This window comes from Anthonomus grandis, chromosome 7 (genome assembly GCF_022605725.1).
Source record: "Anthonomus grandis grandis chromosome 7, icAntGran1.3, whole genome shotgun sequence".
Lineage (NCBI taxonomy): Eukaryota > Metazoa > Arthropoda > Insecta > Coleoptera > Curculionidae > Anthonomus > Anthonomus grandis.
Genome location: NC_065552.1, coordinates 5,804,138 through 5,827,905, shown reverse-complemented (window position 1 = coordinate 5,827,905; position 23,768 = coordinate 5,804,138). Strand labels below are relative to the sequence as shown.

The following is a 23,768-nucleotide window of genomic DNA, read 5'->3' as shown; positions in this document are numbered from 1 at the left end:
AAAGAGACTAAGGTCTTCATCTTTTCCTAAATGGTTTAGTCCTTTATATAAAGATTTAATTCGTAAAAAGAAGGCTGCACACAGAAAATATACGTCTAATCCCTCACCTGACTCTTATGCTCGTTTTTCGACCCTTTTCCATGTTAATAGTTAAAACACCTGGTACATTGTATTATCGACTTAATGTCATCAAATACTAAATTACATTTAGCACAATTACTTCCTGGATCACCGTCATCCGTAGTACTTCCTCTAGCCATTATTACATTAGTTAATCACAATTTTAAAATCACCCCGTATATGAAATAAATATAAGTTAGTTCAGACAAATACTGTTTACAATAGAAAACCCGTTAATGTAAAAACTGTAATAATCACGTACGTGCACTATATTCATGTTATAAGTACTTGTTACACAAATTAGAGAAATAAAAATTGAATTTTACTGATTTATGGCAACCGTGATTTTAAAATAAGTCAATACTAAGCTTGCAAAATTTTAAAAGACTTCTTTTGATATAAATTATTAATCAAAAACTGTACTTTAACCCTTTGAAACACGCGAAAAACTATGGATCGCCTATCATACGTGTTAACTGCTTGGACTACTACGAACAACTGGACAAAAATTACTAGATTTTTGATTATCTATCACATGTTTTTCTTTCGAAAAATTAGCTCTTTACTTTAACTAAAAACTTTATGACATCAAAAATTTAGTATAGAATCTTATGCTACATAAATAAAATAGCCCCAAATCGGATATATCTAAGAGTACGTTCTCAAATGCATAGAAAATTAAAAAAAGTAAAAAATTATACTTTCTTTTAGATTGGCTTTAAAATTAAGAAAAATCATTTTGCGTTAATTAAACTGAACCCAAACGCGGTCGACCTATCATTAGTTAACCTATTTTTTTAATTGCATTGATATTTGGTTAAATGTAAAAAAACCGGCTCGAAGGACCAAATATGTTCACCAAGTTTTCGTAAATATTTATGTAAAAATTAAAATTTTCAAAATTTGTAAGGGACAATGGACAATTACTATTTTTTGAAAATCTATTAGATACATGAAATTTATTTATTTTTTTGAAAAGTAACCCTTTCATTTAATTAAAAGGCGGTCTTTGAATAGATCTTAAAATTTAATAAACAATCCGATGCTGGTTAAAAGAAGCCCAAACACGATATGCTCATATTCTTATATTACTGAGATATTTAATTTTAGGTGTAATAAATCCGGCTCGAAGAACCAATTACGTGCACAAAGTAAAAATTAAAATATTGAGAATTTCGAATATAGAAAAGTATCTATTTTTTTTCAAGATCATTAACATTAACATTTTTAAAGCTTTTTTTTTGTTGAAAACAGCTATTTCTTTTAATTACAAGTTTTTAAAAGATCTAAAAATTTAATAGATAATATTATGAGGCATAAATAAAATAAGCCCAGACAGGTTATATTTATTTGCGTTTATTATTGATTTATTTGGTAATAAATATCAAAAATGGCTCGAAGGACCAATTGTATTCTTAATTTTCCAATTTATATTCAATATTTCATAAATATCAAAAGTTAAAAAAATGCAAGATACAAAAATTACCTATTTAAAAAAATCTATAATCTAACATTAAATTTTCCGCAAAAAACCAGTTGGATCAATGGGTCAGGAAGGACCAATAAAATTATGTTAAGGGTCTTCTAATTTTATCGATTACTACCAGTATTATCCATAAAATATGAGATAAGATAATTATATTATACTCTATTGAAAATAAAAATATTTACCAAATAATGAATAAATAACGATTTTCTAAGTCAGCTTTAACTGCAAACAAAGAGTTTGAAATCACATAACTTTATTTACCATATTGCAATTAACACACCACTTAAATAAATGTAAACATAAATGGTCCTGGTCATAAAGACTGATGATAAGACCAAATTGATAACAGGATATACTAGAGGAAGATATACCAGAAATAACATGTGATGAAAAAAGATGAAGAAGTTCATGAATGAAGATCGGTAAATATCGTGTAGAAGATACTTATATAAGAGATGATAGGGTTGAGAGAAAAGTATTTAAAAAAGTACTCCAAAAGCTATTATAAACAAAAAATCAACAAAAAAAATTAAATATTTATTAACCAGTCGAACATTCATCAGCAAAATTTCATCGAAACATGGTCTTTCTTCAATATCATAATTAATGCTAGAATCCACTCAAGATATAAGGCAGTCATAAATAGAAGAGTTCAATAAGGCAACACAATGTCGCCAAGCCTGTTCAATTTAGCACTGGAATATATATTTAAGGAAATTGATTGGAAACAGAAGGGTATAGAATTCGAAGGATCAAAATAATCGAAAGCACTGCAACAATTAAATTTAATATCAGGAAAAATAGGGCGAAAAATTAACATTAATAAAACTAAGGGCAGGGCATTCCATCACATTCAATTATCACTATCTGACAAGAACATTACAAACATTGAGGAATATGTGTTTCTGGATCACCTCAATAAGCTAAAAAAGAAGATTCAAAAGTCCGGAATAATGCGATGAGTGAAGTTATGAAATCAACCTAGTCTACTTTTGGGAAACTAAAGTATTTTCTACCAAATCCAGGCATTCCAATGCAAATTAATTTTGTAAATTAAAACCGTAATATTAATATATTAAGGTTAACTTCATATAATTAGATCTTAATAATATCTTTGTCTCAAAATTCAAAATCCACTTTTAAAAATTAATTTAGCCTGATCAAAAGCTGCTCTTTTTTGCATTGACGCCCACCAGATTGAGATTTTAAATAACTTTAGACTTATTGGCATTTTCTTAAGACACCCTGTATAATTTACCTGTCAATAAAGGATTCCGCTATTAATGTCTTCCTTTTTTAACACAAGGCTGTCGTAAAACTATTGTAAAAATATTATAACAATAAAGTTTCTTGATATGAATTTACATTAAAGGACTTTTATTTATTTCCTCGCATCCAATTAAGTTATGCATAAAAACTACCAAATAATACTTAAAAAATATATTACGAAATAAATATCACAATCATTAACATGCTTTCTTATATCACAGGAATCTGTTTCTGGATTAGGGACAGCACTCGATCATATAAAAGTTTCTTAACGTCTTTTGCAATAATAAAGTCCAAATGGTTAAACTTCTCGTATTCTATCAGGTGTTTCTCCACTATTGGAGCCTGCAGTTCGGACAGTAGTCTTTCTACATCCTAAAATTTCCAAGAAAATAATTAAATTAATTTGAAAAATAACAAAATTCTTGAACGCTTACTTCTACAGCTGCCATAAAATCGTTTTTTGCATAGTATACAGCCAATGGCACCTTAATATTTGATATGTTGTAAGAGGGTGGCTCAGATTGTCCATAGTGGATAAAGTTTGATATCGAATTGCCATAGTCGTATTGTCTAAACTGAGCTGAAAATAAATTAATTTAATTAGAGTTGAATATGATACGAGTAGCAATGTTCTTCCATTGTCAAAAAAATGTTCATTATGTTTTCTAAATGGCCATTCTCCTAATAGTTACCCAAAAACTCTTTGAAATAATAATTTTTCAGACTTTTCAAAAAATCTGTAGGTCTAGTTTTTTGAAGACCTGCCGTTATGAATCTTTGATTGAGGATGAAAAATATTGATCGAAACTATTAGACTAGAAGAGATATGAAGTAAGGATAATTTTTTTAAGTTATTTTGTGTATATTTTCAGGAATTAAAATTATTGCTTTTTACTGATTGAAACAGAAACATAATATGGGAAAACTAGTTGAATGCCCGCGGCGTTGCTCGCGTGAAAATAAAAGAAAAGTCGAAGAAGGACTCCAATAATAGTAAATGCAATCCACAATTGCCACGCCGTTTTTCTTGAGGTCAAGGGGCGCGATTAATATAATATAATTATTACCAAAATATAAATAATACAGAGGCACTTTTTCATTCGTATTTATTAATCAGTTTTATGCCGCTAACACCCCTTATCAGTGGAATTTGAAAAAGTTCGTTCGTATCCGGGGCCTACATTATAAAAAAACATTGTTGCAGTTTTTGTTTTCTTAAGTTGATGCCTGCGACTCGTTGGTGCGGGCAGTCTTCGTTCAAACTCCGAAGCCACGCCCCCTTAGTTCTCGAGGTCACGGGTAACAATTTTCCCATTTTTTACTACTTATCGGTGGAATTTCGAAAAATCCGTTCTTATCCGGTGGCTACATTGTAAAAGGAACCCGTTGGCAAAATTTCACGTTTCTAGCTATTGTAGTTTCGGCTCTGCGATGATGAGTCAGTCAGTCAGGACAAACTCTTTTATATATATATAGATTATTATGGAAAATTTGAGCATTGACTCTGTTTTCCCAAAAACGCACCAAATACTAATTTCATTGAAAGAGATAAAATTTACATACCTGAGGTGACTTCTTGAGTATAGTGCTCGATGTCTCTATAAGATATTCCATTTGGACTGTTTGTCAAAAAAACCGTCAGAGCAGACTAAAAAAAATTAAAAAATAAATAAATCATTGACGTACATTTTTTTATGACGATTTAAAAGAAAAACAACAGAAAATCACGAAAAGATTTTACAAAAGTTTCACTTTCTGCATATGAAGGACGTTAAAATAATTAATGGACATAAATTTACATACACTATCCTGCAGTATATTTTTTTGGTCTACATGGAAAGTACACTCTTTTGTAGAATTGAGAGTAATTTATCAGTGTCATATTGCTCACCTTATCAACTTGTTCAAAATCAAATCCTGCAAAGAGATCCATGACAAGGATACATAGACCTTGTAAAGGGCTGTTTTCATTACATACTATTTCTCCCAAATATCCCGTAAAAGGATTGTACTGGTATCCGTAGATGTTAAATAAATGCAGGACAGTCTAAAAATAATTTAAAATTTCGCCTAGTATAACTGTAAAAAAACTATATTGTCTGATTTTTTTTTTAATTTGGTAACGCTGACAACACTGCATCAATGAAACCATATTAGCTAAAAGGATGTCTATGTTGCCAAATTTCAAAAAAATGTAAACTTTTACATGACTCTTGATATTAATTAAAAGGCTGTCATAAATTCACTTTTTTAGGAAACATTTTACCACATTCATTAATACAGATATAGGAGTATTTAATTTAAACCAATAAAGGTGTTGGGAACAATGCACCAATGTCAGGCAACGTTGCTAAATTTATTAATGTTACAATTCTTCATATAGTTTTGAAATGCTATGTAAATATATACAGTGAGATCCAGATATCAGGAAGAAAATGATTTTGCTCAAATTAGTATTGATACACTAGACATAGGAAAATTAGCAATATCGATAAATAAAGATTTAGGCAACGTTCTTCGACAGTAGTGAAGCGTTGTTGCCGCTTGCACGCAGAAACTGCCAAAATCTGTTCACTTTTTAATTAAATTCTCTTTACATTTTGAATATTAATGTGTAACAAACGAAGACATAGTTGTACATAAAAACGGCAACATAAAAACGTATCAAAAAGCAGCTTCGTACGTTGCTAAATTTCAGATAAACCGAACATTTTACAACAATAAATGATTGCTTGGTCACTTAAATACTACCCCTAGGAAAATTAATAATTAAAAAATATATTGCAGGGATTGTACCCTGAATAATACATTGCTATAGTACCTGAAACTGGCAACATGAAAAACGTTACCAAAGCTCAGTATAGCCGTATTCCCTACAAATCATGCTTACCTTAATCAAACTGTTATAATCAACCAACAACTGCACCAACGGACTGGCCATATGCTCCAAATAGCCAATAGGGCTCAGCAGTACCATTAAATTTAACTTCTCGTTATATTCGGGTCTACTAGAGGTTAGCACCAGTCCATCTGTGGTACCCTGGGAGTGTCCGATGTAAGTTATATTGCTTAGGCCAGTGACATTCAAAATGTAATCGATGTTGGCAGCCATGTCGTAGTAACCCTTTTCGTGGAAACTGAAATCCCAATAAGAGGCGTTCTGGGGCGTGAGAGTTTCGTGGTTTAATGAGTGGGCGTTACCTCGGGTATTGGCAAGCCAAACGTCATAACCTAAAAAAAATTAACTGATGAACATCTTAGGAATAAGTCGTTAGAACGTTTAAGGTATAATTGGATAGAATTGATCCACTTTTCTTGCACTACTGCCAAGACTAATAGATTCATTAAAATTCCTCATTGCCACAATGTTTCCAGAATGTAATTCTCACATAAAGACCATTAATGTGTGTTACCTTTGTCAGCCAAGATTAATCCCAAAGATCTATTTGGCCCTTGCCATATCCAGTCCATGGAAGAACATGCCAGACAGTGAACCAGTAGAATCGCAGGTTTCTGCTGAATTTCTTCGGTTTTGTTGGTCCCATGGGGCACCCTGTGTAGGGTCAGTATATATCCATCTTCAGTGGTGACCTCGTGAAATTCCAATGGGTATTGGTATTTATCCAGAAATTGGCTCTACAAACAGAAATCTACTGTAAGGTGAACATAAGGTTAGAAAAACCCACTTACAACTTTAAGTTGAACGTTTACACTTTTATGGTGCCCAAAGATACAATTACTTAAGAAATTCAGAAAACTATCCAGAATTCCTGCTTGTTTGGCATTATTACCTTCGAAATTTGGCATGATTATTATTATTATTATTATAACAATACATAAAAGTACCCATTTCATGGTTTACAATAACAGTCGTAAGATTTTATCGACTAAAATGTTTTTTTTTAGCAAAGTGACTACCATTTTAACTTAATTAGATTTAAATTGCTATTGAATTGGTGTAATTGACAATAACATTATTTCATGAAAGATAAGTTAGGGTATGGTAGGTACATGGTTTTAGTATGATGATAATGTGCAGGTAAAAAGGTTGTCTATTACTTTCTTTGTATGTAAATAAAAATTAGTATAAGCTTTAATTTGTAATTTTTTGAGAAAAATATCAATTGAAAGTAACGCAGCCTTAACAAGAGAAAAGAAAATTTTCGAACAGAAGGGGTGGATGTGATTTACAATTTTTGTAGTTTTTTTTTTAAAAAGTAAATGTTTTGAGTTCAAATTCAAATTATTCTCAATATGTTGCGAATATATTTTCTTTGGTAATTGCATTCCAACCAGGGTTTTGAACGAACGTTATTGAATAAATTGCATTTACAATTCGGGATTGGTACCTACGTACGAAGAATGGACGAAGAAACATAATTCGAACTTCTCAGTTTAATAATAGCACTAATTAAAAAACAAGACACTTTTTTGAAATTTCACCTCAAGCGTTTTGGACAAATTATTTATTCCCGAAACACGTAGTCCTATATGTTCTATGTTAAAAAAAGATTATTTATAATAGATAGAATTTCTAAAAGATAATTAGATTTCAGTGTTCAATAAAACATGGTTTTCTGTAGCAAAATATTGAAATATTTATTGATTGAGAAAATATATATCGGGAATTATCTATGAAACCAAATATCTTGTAAATGGTCGCCACGGCGAAATAGTAATAATAAGTTTATTTAACAAAAAACTGTAAAATAAAGTTTAAAATTAAAATATCTGAATAAATAAATTACCCACAAAAGGTTAACCTTGTCAGGGGTTTATAAAATACACAGAGTAATAATTTAAACAAAATAGTTTTTTAAATAATAATTTGATACTACCAAACTTATTACACTAATAATGATAAAAAGTACTCAGGCTATTTGAGTTTTTACTCCTAAGTAGTGCTAAAATACATTCAACTAACAATTTTCAAGTTAATGGCATTATACAATAAACAATTGATAAAGTCTTGGAAGTATTGCAGCCAAGTTGGTAGTGATACTTGTCAAAATAAGATTTTGCATCTAAATCAGGACTTCTACTGTACCACTTCCAATTTTGTAAAAATATGTATATGTCATGTTCATTTGAAAACTTCCCACCACGGATTTATCGAAAACCACTGTTTAAAAAAAACGCTGAAATACGTCAAAAGGTTCGTCATGGGGGACAACTTTCTAACCTAAAATTACGTCACCCCCTTTCACCCTCTGCTCCCCAGGGTCATCCCCTTAAAAAATTTAAATGGAAAGGGATATTGAGTAATAGCTTGTTTAAAAGGTCTTTCGAAGTCTTTTATTTTGACGTTTGATTTTTTTAAATCGATCGATTCGTTTTCGAGAAAATGAGAAAAATCTTTGTTTATCTTAATTTGTTCAGATAGAAAACAAAAATTTCATTAAGTGTTCAAAATGTTGCCCGTTAGGGTTTGCCAAATCTACAATTCGTTAATAATTTAAAACGGAAACTACCAATAGAAACAGCAATTCCGAAGATTAGACGTGGAAAAAACTAAATAACAACCTGAATTTTTTTCCGCATTCTTTTCATCAACACAGATATCCTGGGCGAACTGTATTTATTGTTACACCTGCTTAGTTATTTATAGTTGCTAAGGAAAATAAAGAATTTATTTTGCCGTCAGTTACATTTGTGACAGTCTTGGAATAGTGAAAATTTATTTGTTGAATTGAAGATTTTACTTCCAAAATGGTTTACACACTAGCCGAGAGTGGAAATTATTCTAATAATTTACGGTGCCCAAAATCAATGTGCTCGGCAAACTGCCGTCACGTTTAACGCCAGACATCCGGAAAATAGTCCAGGCGAATTGTACCAATTTTAAGCAAAAAAGGAAAAAATTGTTATCCGGAAACTAACGACGGGAAAAGGTTTGGGAGGGTATCAGGAACGAGAAAAAAATTCATGCAGGAGCAGGTTAAGGGAAGTAAGGTTTTGGGGGGGTGAAAAGAAGTGAAAAAGTGTACCTTTTCGATTTGCGGCGAAAGTTGACGTCAAAGAAAAAAATGTATATTGGAAAAGTTGTAGATAATAAAAAAATCTACAACTTTTATAAAGGCCACTTTGTGACATAACCTCAAAATTTCGAAGAAAATCGCGAAAAATTGCTGTTTTTTAATTTTTTTGTTTTTTATTTTTTATTTTCGGACAAACACACTGATTTTGATCAAACTTGGCAAAAAGATACTTTTATGTGTCCTTAAAAACCACAAATTTTTTCAGATCGAAATATTGAAAATTTTCCGAGATATTAAGTTTTAAAAAAAAAATGGCTTTTTTTTCAATTTAAATTTGTCCTTCAAAAAATCGTCGTAGGAGGTTCATCCGGGTCTCATTTTGTTTGTTTTTTTATTTACTTTCAGATAAAATAAAAAAAAAATAGACTTGCCATTTAAAAATGTGCTCAAAAATGTAAAAAACTAAAAAAATTTTTACAATAATTGTTAAGAATTTGTTTAAATTTTTTTAAAAACAAAAAATCTGATTACACCATTGAATTCTACGGGAAAAAATACAAAAAAACATATATTTTGTTATTTGATCATAAAGTTAATTTCTTGATAATATTACTATAAACATTCGAATGTATTGATATACTTAATACTCCGGCTACTAAGGGGCGTGGGATCTCATTGATTTTACTATTTTTACGATTAAATTTCACATTACTTAATATTTTATAATGTGCTGAGTCTATTTTCGAAGGTTACTGTGCCCAAATTCGCTTTCTTCAAGGCCGTATGACTAAATTTTTGGCAAAATAGACAGTTTTTCCTAATTTTCCAAAAAAAATTAATACATTATCGGCTTACCAAGTTATAATAATGCATTTTAATATTTTTAAAATTGAAATAATCAATCACAGTAAGTTGTTCGGGTAAAAAATTATACGGTTGAAGTTATTATCAACAGATACCTGGCTTTTGTAAGAAATCATTATGCCGAAAACAGCTGCTTCGTATTTGATGGGTACATAGACGATGAGGCAGGTGAAGAACATTCCACTGCAGTTTCGACAAAAGCAATGGAACGTTTAAGACGAAAAGGTTCTTTAAACTTTCCTTCTTTTCGTCTTGAATCTCACACAAAAATAACAATTGCTCAAGATAAATTTTTGTCAAACGATAAAAACAAAATTGAATTTGATTGATAAAGCAGTTATCTACAGCATTGAAGTTTGAAGGCTATACAGTTCAACAAGCAGAACAAGATGCAGATGCTATGATTATAAAGACAGCAGTAGAGATCGCTGATAGCCACAAAATTAAAAACTCCGCAACAGGAGTTGACGAATATAAAGAAACTGTTGTTGTAGTTGGCCAAGATATCGACCTTTTAGTTTTGTTGAATCAATTCAATTCGGCAAATGCACCGATTTTTTTCCTTAAAGCCGGAGGAGGCAATGTAAGTGACAGTATTTACTCTTCAAACAGTTTTAAGTTTGAATGTTATCAGCTTCACTGGATGCGATACCATATCTGGTTTTGCAGGTAAAGGTGAAAAAACCACGGTCGATTTGCTTATAAAAACTCGGAACTTATCAGATTTAATAAAACCTTTTTACGAGCCCAATACAGATCCAAGAACTATTGCTCGAAATGGTTGCGCTTTAATTACATCAGTTTATAACGCTAAGGATACCACATCATCTCTAGACGATTTAAGATTTCAGCGATACAAAGTATTGACTGCAAAGACAACCTTTCAATTAGAAAAATTACCACCAACTGTTGGAGCAGCTACACAACACTCATACAGATCGTATTATCAGCTTCAAAAGTGGCTTGGAAATGAAATGAATGCGACGAAGTAGGGCTGGAAAGAAGTAGCTGTGAATAACTCTAAAATGCTCGTGCCTCGTTTTACAGACATCTGACTAATACCTGAAGAGCTATTAAAAAAAATATCTTGTAGTTGCAAAACAAATTGTTCAAGCAACCGTTGTGGATGTCGTAAACACGGTTTGAAATGCACCGTATTGTGCACACAATGTGAACACACAGGAAAATGCTCCAACGTACAAGTAATTGAAGATGATGTTAGTGATTCTGAAGACACTGTGCATGCATTCGAGCAACCAAGTATTTCCTTGGATCAAGAAAATGTAGAGTCTGAGCAATTTAGCAATGGAGAAGATTTTAATGATGATCAAGAAGAAATAGAATCAAACGATCAATTACAGGATGACGATGCAGCGATGAATTTAGTGAAAAGACCGAGATTAGCTTAATAGATTTTTATAAATAAAGTCAATAAAAAAATATTTTAGATAAGAAAATGATAATTTTAATTATTTACTTTAATAAAACACATTGATTGTAATACATTTAATAATAAATAATTTCAAACATTCCTTTTTTCATAAAATTTATTGTGTATTTTTTCTGTTATACCATCCAATCAAATACTGTGATTGATTATTTCAATTTTAAAAATATTAAAATGCATTATTATAAGTTGGTAAGCCGATAATGTATTAATTTTTTTTGGAAAATTAGGAAAAACTGTCTATTTTGTCAAAAATTTAGTCATACGGCCTTGAAGAAAGCGAATTTGGGCACAGTAACCTTCGAAAATAGACTCAGCACATTGTAAAATATTAAGTAATGTGAAATTTAATCGTAAAAATAGTAAAATCAATGAGATCCCACGCCCCAAAGTAGCCGGAGTATTAAGTATATCAATGCAATCGAATGTTTATAGTAATATTATCAAGAAATTAACTTTACGATCAAATAACAAAATATATGTTTTTTTGTATTTTTTCCCGTAGAATTCAATGGTGTAATCAGATTTTTTGTTTTTTAAAAAATTTAAACAAATTCTTATCAATTATTGTAAAAATTAAAAAAAAAAAAAATTTTTTTAGTTTTTTGCATTTTTGAGCACATTTTTAAATGACAAGTCTATTTTTTTTTTATCTTATCTGAAAGTAGATAAAAAAACAAACAAAATGAAATCCGGATGAACCTCCTACGACGATTTTTTGAAGGACAAATTTTAATTGAAAAAAACGTCATTTTTTTTTAAAAACTTAATATCTCGTAAAATTTTCAATATTTCGATCTAAAAAAATTTGTGGTTTTTAAGGACACATGAAAGTATCTTTTTGCCAAGTTTGATCAAAATGAGTGTGTTTTTCCGAAAATGAAAAATAAAAAACAAAAAAATTAAAAAACAGCAATTTTTCGCGATTTTCTTGGAAATTTTGAGGTTATGTCACAAAGTGGCCTGTATAAAAGTTGTAGATTTTTTTATTATCTACAACTTTTCCATTATAAATTTTTTTCTTTGACGTCAACTTTTGCCGCAAATCGAAAAGGTACAATTTTTCACCCCTTTTCACCTCCCCAAAACTTTACTTCCCTTAACCTGCTCCTGCATGAATTTTTTTCTCGTTCCTGATACCCCCCCAAACCTTTTCCCGTCGTTAGTTTCCGGATAACAATTTTTTCCCTAAAAAGTACAATTCGCCTAGACTTTAAGATAACTTCGCATAGGTATGTTTTGGACCTTGTTACTAAGTTTACTGAAACTGGATCTGTTGCAAATAAAAGACGTGATTATCGGCGAATTTTGGATGAAGCCGCTCAAGTTGAAGTTTTGGGTCATTTTGGAATAAATCCTAATACTTTATTACGCAAAATTGTTGCTGCCACTGGTATTTCATTAGGCTCTGCCCACACAGTTCCCAAACTTTATAAATTTCATCCATTCAAAATAAAAATATTGCAAGAGTTAACCGAAGACGATTTTGATAGGCGAGTTGAGTTTTGTGAAAAAATGACTGAAGCGATTAATGATAATACTATTCATGTAAAGAATATCTGCTTCAGCGATGAATGCATTTTATCTAAATGGGTTTGTTAATAAGCATAACTGTAGATATTGGAGCAATGAAAATCCTCATGCATTTGTAGAAGGGCATACCCAGTACCCTCAAAAAATTAATGTATAGGCAGGCATTTTAGGAAATAAAGTGATTGGGCCATTATTTATTAACGGAAATTTAAATGGAGACATTTATTTGGATATGTTGGAAAATACCATCAATCCGCTTATCACTGAATCCATTGAAAACCAAATCGATGATGATGGAAACTCTATACTTGATGAGGCTGAAATATATTTCCAGCAAGACGGCGCTCCTCCTCACTATGTTCTTCCCGTTCGGCAATGGCTAGACGAGGAGTTTCCAGATAAACGGATAGGGCGAAGGGGGCCTATAGAATGGCCTGGTAGATCTCCTGATATAACGCCGTTAGACTTTTTTCTATGGGGTCATTTGAAATCTATTGTGTTTACTCCCCAACCTGAAAGTTTGGATGAACTTCGTCAACGCATCATCGACAGCTGCCATAATATCGCACAACATGTTTTTGAAAACGGGAGAATTTGAACATCGCCTATATCATTGTTTGGCTAAACACGGGCAACATTTTGAACACTTATTGAAATAAAAACTGATATTTTCATGTTTTTGTTTTCTATCTGAACAAATTAAGATAAACAAAGATTTTTCAAATTTTCTCGAAAACGAATCGACCGATTTAAAAAAATCAAGCGTCAAAATAAAAGACTTCGAAAGACCTTTTAAACAAGCTATTACTCGATACCCCTTGCCATTTAAAATTTTTAAGTGGATGACCCTGGGGGGGGCAGAGGGTGAAAGGAATTGAAGTAATTTTAGGTTAGAAAGTTGTCTCCCTTGACAAACCTTTTGACGTATTTCAGCGTTTTTTTTAAACAGTGGTTTTCGATAAATCCTTGGTGGAAAGTTTTCAAATGAACACCCTGTATACAGTGTGGCCCAAATTGGGTGTACATGTATGGGTATCTTGGAAACTATAAGACATAGAAAATGGTTAAATGGGGAAAGTTGTAGGGCATTTAGTTACCAATTAAGTGCCGCTTTCAGAACGATTTTATCTTTTTCCAATTTTGAAATATTTGGAAAAAATTAAGAAGTTGCATTTTTTAAAAAGGGTTGTATTTTTTTTATTTCAGCGTATTTTTAAAATCTGTAAAAACATTATTGGGACAACTTTTTAAGGACAACGCATACCTGAATTCAGTTTTTGTTTTCGACGTTTCGGTTCTGAGATTCCATCCTCAACTTCTTTTCTTCTTATGGCGGTCATTTTGTTTTTTTGCTAAATTAAAAAGATCTTGTTTGTCCCTTTAAAATGATGTAAAACACTTTATGAAAATATTTTATGTTTACGTCAAAAAATAAAATAGTTTATTTTTCGCTGAGTTGGCCATGGTTTTTATTGGCATTTTGTCGTACACACAATTATTATTAACTTACTAACTTGCTAACTTATACTTTTACGTAATTTCTAAATAAAATAATGAACTTCATGTAAAGTCCAGTGCAACGATATATTAGAATGGCCACCCGTCAAAACACCAGCATTTTACTTCTCAAACAATGTAAATAGAAGGTGGATGACATTGTTTGGCAGGTGGAATGCTGGTGTTTTGACGGGTGACCATTCTAGTAATATATCGTTGCACTGGACTTTAACAATAATATTAAATGAAACTATTTAAAATGACGGCTATTTTTGTTAAAACATTTTTCACATTTCTTTAAAACACTTCTAGTTACCTTGCGCAGGTTTTTATTTATATTATTTAAGACATTCTGAATCCGGTCCTCTAGTTGTTCGCGAGTCGCAGGAGGTTTAAGCTCGTAAACTTTATTTGTAACATATCCCCAAAGATAAAAATCCAGGGATGTAATATCTGGAGTCTTAGCCAATTTACAGCACCGCGGTTCGCGATAAGTCTATTGTTAAATGCTTGCGTTAACAAGTTTTGAACGTCCCGAGTATTATATGCGGGACACCCCAGCCTGTTGAAACCACACATCACTTCGTATTTGTTCTACAGTTATTATAGCTCTCACGGTATAAGGTTCTAGGTAATATCTGCTCTTCCAAAAGATTTAAATATCTTTGACTTCTCAGTGTTTGGTTATAAAAAAGGGCCCAATAAGGTGATTATCTAAAAACAATATATAGCAGTTTACTTGAAAATAATTTTATGGAGTGGGTAATTAACTTACCGTACATGCCACACCATACATTAAATCCAAATCTTACTTGTAGCCTACGTTCAGCCACTTCATGAGGATTCTCAGTAGCCCAAAATGACGATTATGTTTGTTGAATACTCCGCATTTGCTAAAAAGCGTCTCGTCGGTCCAAATAATTTTCCTGCTATAATTAGGTATTTCGTGACATTGCCTTATAAACCAATTTAAAAATTCTAATCGTCTTGGGTAGTCGGTATCCTTGAACAAAAGTAGGCTTTTATGAACGATATTTTTTTTTTAAGGACTCTTTGAATGGTAGTCCTTGGTATATTCATATCAGTTGCAGCTTTTCAAGTCGATGTTTTCGGGTTCGCATTAAAATGTTTTCATCGCGAGCTTCATTGTCCCTTTGATAATTTTTTGGTGATGGTATTTTAAAACTTCCATGAGTTCTAAGGTTTATGACAAGCCTAGCGAATAGTTTTGGACCTGGCAGTTGTCTCTCAGGATACAGTTCCAAATATCAGGCGATTGCAAGTTTTCCATTCCTATTACATGTAATATAACATTCCAATATGTCAAATTTTTCTTCACTGGTATATCGCGTGGCGATTTTTGGAAATTACAATTTTAAACAAAACTGACTAAATACAAACGAAAACAACTAGATACGAAAAAACTATTTAACACTAACAAGAACAAGAAATGAACAAGATCAGGACTACTAAACAAGATAAAAAGTTAAATCAAATAAATAAAATTTTACAGAATTGTCAGTAAATGACCCTTAATCATTTAACAATAATAATTGTTTATACGACAAATTGCCTCCGTAGTAATGGCCTCCGCATTCATTACCAACTCCGCGAAAAATGAACTTTGTAACTTTTTGACATAAGAATGAAATATTTTCATGAAGTGTTATACATCATTTTAAAGGGACAAAAAAGATCTTTTTAATTTAGCAAAAAAATAAAATGGCCGCCATAAGAAAAAAAGTAGTTGAGGATGGAATCTCAGAACGGAAACGTCGAAAACAAAAACTGAATTCAGGTATGCGTTGTCCTTAAAAAGTTGTCCTAATAATGTTTTTACAGATTTTAAAAATACGTTGAAATAAAAAAAATACAGCCCTTTTTCAAAAATGATTTTTTCCAAATATTTCAAACTCGAAAAAAGATAAAATCGTTCTGAAAGCGGCACATAATTGGTAACTAAACGCCCTACAACTTTCCCCATTTAACCAACTTTCCATCTCTTATAGTTTCCAAGATACCCATACATGTACACCCAATTTGGGCCACACTGTATTTGTTGGCAACACTGAAAATGTTCAGAATAACCAAGATCAAAAGGACACAACCATTTTTGGTCATGATGGCCATTTGCATTAGCAGTTATATATTTTGTGTATTTTTATTTTAAAATTTTATTTTCATGTTTTATTATTTTAGCTTAAGATTTTATTTATATGATTTTATTTTTACATTGTATATGTTTGTTTTTCTCACCTTTTTTTATATTCCCACTCATATGTGAATGCATAATCTTAAACATGTTTATTTGCCAACAATACTCGTACCTCATACCAGCACTATTATTGTAATATTATCCTAATTTTTTTGGTTTTTAATTTTAGTTTATTGCTTTTAATATTATATTAAATACCATACTATCTTATTTTTCATTTAAGGAAAAAATGGAAAGTCCATATTTTTTTCGTCTAACAAATGAGAAGGTTTTGACACCTTTTGGCTACTTTCTATTTTTGCTTATCAAAAATTGATATATGATCTATAGGATTATTTTAACATTTAGTGGACAAAAATGGTAGAAAGTTGATTCTTGCCCTTAAAAAGTTTTTCTCAGTTTTATCAATTTCCTCTTGCATAGATATTCTTAATAAGCATATTATAAAACTATTTTCCAAACAAATCCTTTGTGTAATCATTAAAATTCTAAAACGTACTTACTATACTTAATCCACTATCAGCATGGACCTTGGACCCACTAACCAAATAATCCCACACGACCTCCCACAACTTTTTCCCAGAATTTTCATTACCGGTGTTTAAATTAGCAACAATAAAAGCGGCTAATGAATAAATTAAAAGTCTCATTGTACACTTTATTCATTAAGATATCGTTATAAAACTACTGTTTAATTCTATTAGCTACCGACTAAAAATTAGAACCCACAAAATTGGAATCTTGACCCGATAATGTTAACGAGAACAATGAAAAATCCATTTTTAATTATAGGAGACATCGATGATTTATGCAAAATGATTATTGACTAATTAAAAATTGCTTATTTACTGATAAGAGGTTGGTTAACCTATATTTGTGAAAGGATTTTTATTTTTAGATTAACAAGTGTTAAAGGCCATATTAGAGTGGTTTGACTTAATTAAAAAGGAATATTGGGAACATTTTGAGTATACATATTTTTTATTGTGACATCTTTAAAGTGATAAAATAAATCGATCATATCAATACTAATGTGGGAATTGTTGGATGTTAATGTGATTGCGAATATGTTATCATAAATATTGTTTTCCGCAAACATTCTCTTATTTGTTTAATTATCATTAAATAACAAAAATAATTGCGTATCAATTTGGTTTAAATTTGGTGTAAGGACACTTAATTTAAGAGCTTTTTTTATGACACGACCCACTTAACCCCATTAATTAAATATTTTTTATTTTTTTCCTTAAAGTTTTCCTTTATCTGGAATTATTTGTTTGTCACTTTTTAGATTTTGTATTTAGTTTTTGCTTTTTTTTATTTAAAAAAAAAGATTAATATTTTTTTCGTATTTTAATAAATTTTGTTTTACTTCAGTAATGTTTTATTAATTGGAAAATAAAAAAAAAAGTTTCTTTTTCTTTTTTAGTTTTTTGATTCATTTTAAATTATTAATTTCAATCTATTTTTATAGATTATTTATTTAACAATACTTTCCAAATTTTAGTTGTTTTTTTATGAATATATTTATTGTATTTCTTTTATTCGGAAAATTCTAATTTTTTTTCTAAATAAATTATTGAATGTTTCCTTTAGTTTGATTTACTAGCTAATCACTTTTTTGTTTATTAATTTATACTACGATTTTTTTAATTATTTTAAAGTAGTGAATATTCATTATCTAATTAATCTGTGGTTAAAATTATACATTTAAAATATTCGACCTATAACTTGCTTGTTTACTTTTACATTTAGTTAACTGTCCTATAGCCAATTGTATCATTTTACTATTATGCTATTTAGGATTTAATTTGATTTTGAAAACCTTTTATTAAAAAAACAAATTTCAGCATTTATTTTTGCTTTAGCTTTTATTTTACTTTTGCCTCTTTAATTTTTATCATTTTTTTATTTCCTTTTATACTGCTTTCATTTCAAGATTTAAAAAAAATAAAAGATAGAAAACAATAAATACTGCAAAGTTTAGTTTAAAACTTTTGTTATTTTTTGAATTTATTTATCAAATTTGTCCTTATTTTGGTGCCTAATTTCAACCTTTTGGATATGGTCAATTTTTAATAAATTATTTCAATATTATTCTAGATCTTTTTTTTTTCTTTTTTTTACAAATATTTAATATGCAATGCAAAAAGACAGACGATAAAAGCCAGAAAGAAAATAAATAGACCTAAATAGTAAAACAGACATAAAAAAGTATGCAAGAATGTAAAAAAGGAGCAAACAAATAAGAGAAATAAAAGCAAAACAATAAATAAAATAAGTAAGAAAAAATAAATGTATTTGTGATAATAATTTTTTCTCTTAGGCCTAAAAGAGACTTTAATTTTTTTTCTAATACTTTTCTTTATTTTCAATATTTTTAATTAACTTTTAGGCTTAATTTTCATTTCGTCTTTTTTTTCATCTAGAAAAAATGCGTTGTCTTTTTCATTAACAAATGCTGTTTTTGTTTCTTCTTTCTTCTTTTACTTATTTCTAGAAAATATTTAATATTAATTGTAGTTTCATCAAACTTATATTTAAATTCATTTTAATATCCTTACTGTCTTTTTTAAATTTTTTTGTCTGTGATTAACTTATTTCTATTTTACCTCTAATAATTTGTAAACGTTTGTTTTCTTGTAATATTTAATTTTTGTTTGTAGTTTCCTTGTAATCTGTAATTAATGCGACTTTTATTTAAGTATTCTCGCCTTATATCTTTACGTAAACATTAAATGCAAACAGTATCTTCATGGAAAGTGTGGAAATGTAGATATGCGGGGCTTCCACATGAGGAAGTCAACCTGGAAGTGCGATGGGTGCGAGGGATCAATAGTTGATGTACCGAGAACCAGAAAGCGTAGCAGGGTCGATGATTTCATTGACCAGGACTGTGTTGCTGAAATCAGTAACACCTTACAGTTTCTGTTGGCGAAGACGAAGGAACTGGGAGATAAGGTCGATATGTTGCTACACGAAAATCGAAGTTTAAAAGAAGAAGTCGCTAGACTTAAGGGGATCAAAGTTACACCAGCTGCAGCAGCTGCTATATGTCCAAATGTACATCCAATTTCCTATGCGAGAGCAGTACAAAATGACAATAACATTTTGGTGGTGAAATAAAAAGATGCGGAGAAAAATACTAAGCAGGTTAAGGAGGACATAAGAAGAAAAGTAGACCCAACTGATATCGGCGCTGGCTTATCATTGGGTGCGCCTACAAAAAGGGGAGGAATTGTTTTGAGGTGTGGTAACGAGAAGGATCTAAAAGTTATACAAACTCAAATTGAAACAAAAATGACAGACAATAATAGAACTGGAGGAGTAATTGCTTTAGTAAGAAATGATCTTCGATACGAGTTAAAAAATGTGAAATGTGTTGAAAATTTCGTTTGGTTGTTGTCCTTGGAACTGTCCTCGTCTGGTATAAAGTATTTGTGTTCTGTATTGTACCATGCTCCACAAAGACAGGATGCTACCTTTATTAAGTTTTTTGAAAACTACCTAGACGAGGTAAGCGATTTTAATGGCACTATTATTATTTTGGGAGATTTTAATCTGGATTTACTTAAATCAAAATATAGTGACTCCGAATATAACTACTTTGAAAAGATCTACTAAACATTATAACTCAGATCAATTGCAACATGATATTATTAGTACACCTTGGAACACCAGCATTCCAGATGTTAATTTACAAGCAGAAGCCTTCATCTTCTCTATTACATCAAGCCTCAACGAAATGTGTCTCATGATCCCAGCTATCACAGAACAAAAATATCAAGATAAGAAGTGGATTAACTTGGAAATTAAAAATCTAATGCGTGAAACGGACAGTCTGTATAAAAGAGCCATTTTACACAAAAGTGACATATGGGCAGAGTATAAATCAAGACGAAATGCTATCGTGAGTAAAATTAGGAATGAGAAAGACAATTATTTTGCTGTAACCATAGATGAAAATTGAAAAAATCCAAGGGAGCTATGGAAAAATCTGAAGACCCTTTTGCCGGGTAGAACTAAAGCAATACAGAGCGAAATTCTCTTTGGAACAAAGATTGAGACTAATGTGGTAGCAATAGCACATCAATTTAATAATTTTTTTATAGATAGTATCAGTGAGATTATTCAAAATATACCGTAACAAAATATAGTTAGCAATGCCCCAAGAAGTCCAACCTCAACTAATATTCTCCAGAATTTTGAACCAATATCAATGGCTAGATTGAGACAAGTCGTTAATAATCTAAAAAATGTAGGCGGGGATGAAGATGGCATCTCCAAACAGATTCTTTGTGATGTCTTTCATGTTGCTAGAAATAGGCTGTTGGACGTCGTAAACACCTCACTTTCAAATGGCGTCTTCCCGGAGTCCTGGAAGATATCAACAGTTATTCCTGTCCCAAAGGTGCCAAATACCAAGTTGTCTAATGAGTTCCGTCCTATCAATACTGTTCCTATATATGAAAAGGTCTTAGAACTATGTGTAAAAGAGCAATTACTGCAGTTCTGTGATAACAGCCAAATTATAGTTCCTAACCCATCTGGCTTTCGTGAATGTCATTAATGTGAATGTGTACTTCTGAATATCTGTGATAATTTTTTAAAGGCAATTGACTCAGGTAATTATGTGTTGGCTGTGTTTTTGGATTTTAAAAGGGCGTTTGAAGCTGTTGATAGAGATATATTGTTGGGTAAGTTAGAGCACATAGGACACATTAAGCTGAACGTTTTGAAGTAGTTAAAGTCTTATTTGTGTAATAGGTTACAACGTGTGAAGTTTAATAATGCTATGTCTGAAACTGTAAATGTCGATGTCGATGTGCCCCAAGGTACTGTTCTGGGACCATTATTGTTTTTATTTTACACATTAATGATATGATTAGAGTGGCTCAAAAATCAAATATTATTTTATTTGCTGATGATACTATGCTCTATATAGTTGGTCAAAATCTACAGCAAATGGTTTGCGACATGAACATAGAACTTGGCAATTTGTTTGACTGGCTTTGTAACAATAAGTTAAGCTTAAATACCACAAAATCAAAATTTTGTATATTTGGTAGACGGTCGAAGACATCTTCTATTGACATTGAAATTGTAAGTGTTTGTGTGGATGGACAGAAATTAGTTTACGAGGATCAAATTAAATATCTCGGAGTAATTTTAGACTCGAACTTAACTTTTCAGGCTCATGCGGATTATATCATGAGAAAGTTTGCTAAAAAGGTAGGGTTCATTAATAGGGTGGGACAAAACTTGTTCAACTCTTTTATATAATTTACCGCAATATAAAATCTCTCAATTGGAAAAAATTCAAAATAGGGCAATGAGAACAATATTGAGATGTAACCGCTATACTCCTATTTAAATAATGTTAAATGTCTTAAATATGTTAACCGTCCATCAACGAATTATGTTTAATGTTAATTTATTTATATTTAAGTTGAAGAAAGGCCTTTTACCTAATTATATATGTGATAAGTTACTGCTATTTTGTGATGTCCATAATTATAATACTAGGAATTGTACTGATTTTAATTTATCTCATAAGTGTAACACCGTTCAAATGCTTAATTCCGTGCTCTATAAAGGTTTGCTCGAATTTAATAAATTGCCTAATGATATTTGAAAAGAATGAGGGTAAACTTAAAAAAGTATTAAATTATAAAATTAAATATAATAAAAATTATTAAATATGAAAAATTTACATAAAATAATAAAAATAGGATTATTGATTAGTTATAAAAAACAAAAATTTAAATACAAAAACAAAGTAGAAAAACCAAAACAATTTGAAGAAAAAGAAAAATTATGAATAGAAGTTAAATTTTAGTTTCTTTTACTGATAGTTTTCTCTTTTCTAAGCGATATAATATTTAAATTTAAGATTTGTAAGCGAGCTTTAAGGAAAAAAATTAAAAAAGCACAAAAATATAAAATAAATAAAAATATAATACAAAAAGTAAAATCTTTAACGCAGTTCACAGTTTTCAGTTCGATACATCTATTTAAAATCGTTTAACAATTACTGTTGTCTTAGTTTTAGTTATGATATTATAGTATTGCACCTTTAAATTTTATATTTCTCTTTTTTCTTATTTAGTTTTATGCTGCTTTTATGATAATTTATAAAGAATTAAAAAACCATACTTCCAAACTTTATGTTTATTAATATTTACATTAAATTACTAAATTCTTTTTATGTCAAGTATGTGTTTATTTCAGTCCCTAATTTTTATTAAGTAAATAATTTCTTATTCTTTTAAGTTTGTATAGTTTGATCATTTCTATTTGCTTTTTTTATAATCACTTTTTATTCCTTTTCTTTTTCGCGTTTTCTTTTTTTTGTTTTCAACTCTTTCGATAATTGTCAATTTTTAATAAAATATTTTAATTTCATTTATAACATTTAATTTTTGAGCTCACTTTTTTTTCTGATTACTAATTACAATCTATAATTACAGTTTCTTTTAATAATATTTAGTTATTATTTTTATTTTTTTTAAACCGTAATACACGTTGAGCCCCGCGTGGGATTTTACTTCCAGGGACCAAATTTTCATTCTGGATATTTTTTGTTAATAGTTATTTTTTTGCAGTTTATGTTGTTTGTGGATCAATACTCTGTCGACTTTTGGCTGTTTTTGTAATTTTTTTGCGGTGACCCACGGGTAGGCACGTGGTCCCAGAATGCTATTTTATATTTTGGGACCGATTGCCCACCCGTGGACACTAGCTTTAATGTGTTTTTTTTTGTTTCAGAGTTAAGCAAATATGGCTAAGAAATATCTATCGGATCAGGAGTTGGAAAAGGAGCTGGAGAATCTGTCTGACGACGAGTCAAGAGATATAATAGAAAACGAAATTACCGGATTTTCAGATGATTCGCTCGTAGATAAATTTTATTCCTGTTGAAAGTGATCTATCATCCGATAACGATTCATCCGGTAATAATTCAGATAATTCTGCCATATTATTATCCGAAGACGAAGATCTAGACGATAACGTACCTCTAGCGACTTTAACTACTAAGCAAAAATAGGATCACGTTCAAGGAGACCGACTGTCTTTCAGTGAAAGCCCTCAGAATGTTGGTGTTGCTCCAGCTATTTTCTGAACCAACTGAATTCTTTAACTATTTTATCGACGATGAGATGATTAATCTATTTGTGACTGAAACCAATAGGTTTGCTTCACAGCGAATTGCTGCGGCAATAGCAGATCCAAACCGGAAGGCCAAGGAGCCGAAATGGGTGGATACCAATCCCGTGGAAATGCGAAAATTTTTTGGCATTATATTATGGATGGGCCTTCTTCCAATGCCTCAGTTACGGGATTATTGGTCAA

The 23,768-nt window shown here is 30.6% G+C and overlaps 1 protein-coding gene across 2 annotated transcripts in view; it reads right to left on the bottom strand.

Annotated features, from left to right (window-relative positions):
- Positions 1-3,034: 3,034 nt before the first annotated feature.
- LOC126738612 (lipase 3-like) overlaps positions 3,035-23,768 on the bottom strand; it is a 28,870-nt gene continuing 8,136 nt past the window's right edge. Inside the window, exons 1-7 of one of the 2 annotated variants that reach the window (XM_050444023.1) lie at positions 16,919-17,175; positions 6,295-6,517; positions 5,772-6,112; positions 4,773-4,928; positions 4,445-4,529; positions 3,316-3,461; positions 3,035-3,253 (exon numbers count right to left, since the gene is read on the bottom strand). In XM_050444023.1, coding sequence (XP_050299980.1) covers positions 3,089-3,253; positions 3,316-3,461; positions 4,445-4,529; positions 4,773-4,928; positions 5,772-6,112; positions 6,295-6,517; positions 16,919-17,065 — 1,263 coding nt within the window. In that variant the 5' untranslated portion in view covers positions 17,066-17,175 and the 3' untranslated portion in view covers positions 3,035-3,088. Of the gene's footprint in view, positions 3,254-3,315; positions 3,462-4,444; positions 4,530-4,772; positions 4,929-5,771; positions 6,113-6,294; positions 6,518-16,918; positions 17,176-23,768 lie in introns of those variants that run through there. The other variant, XM_050444022.1, reaches the window with a different exon arrangement.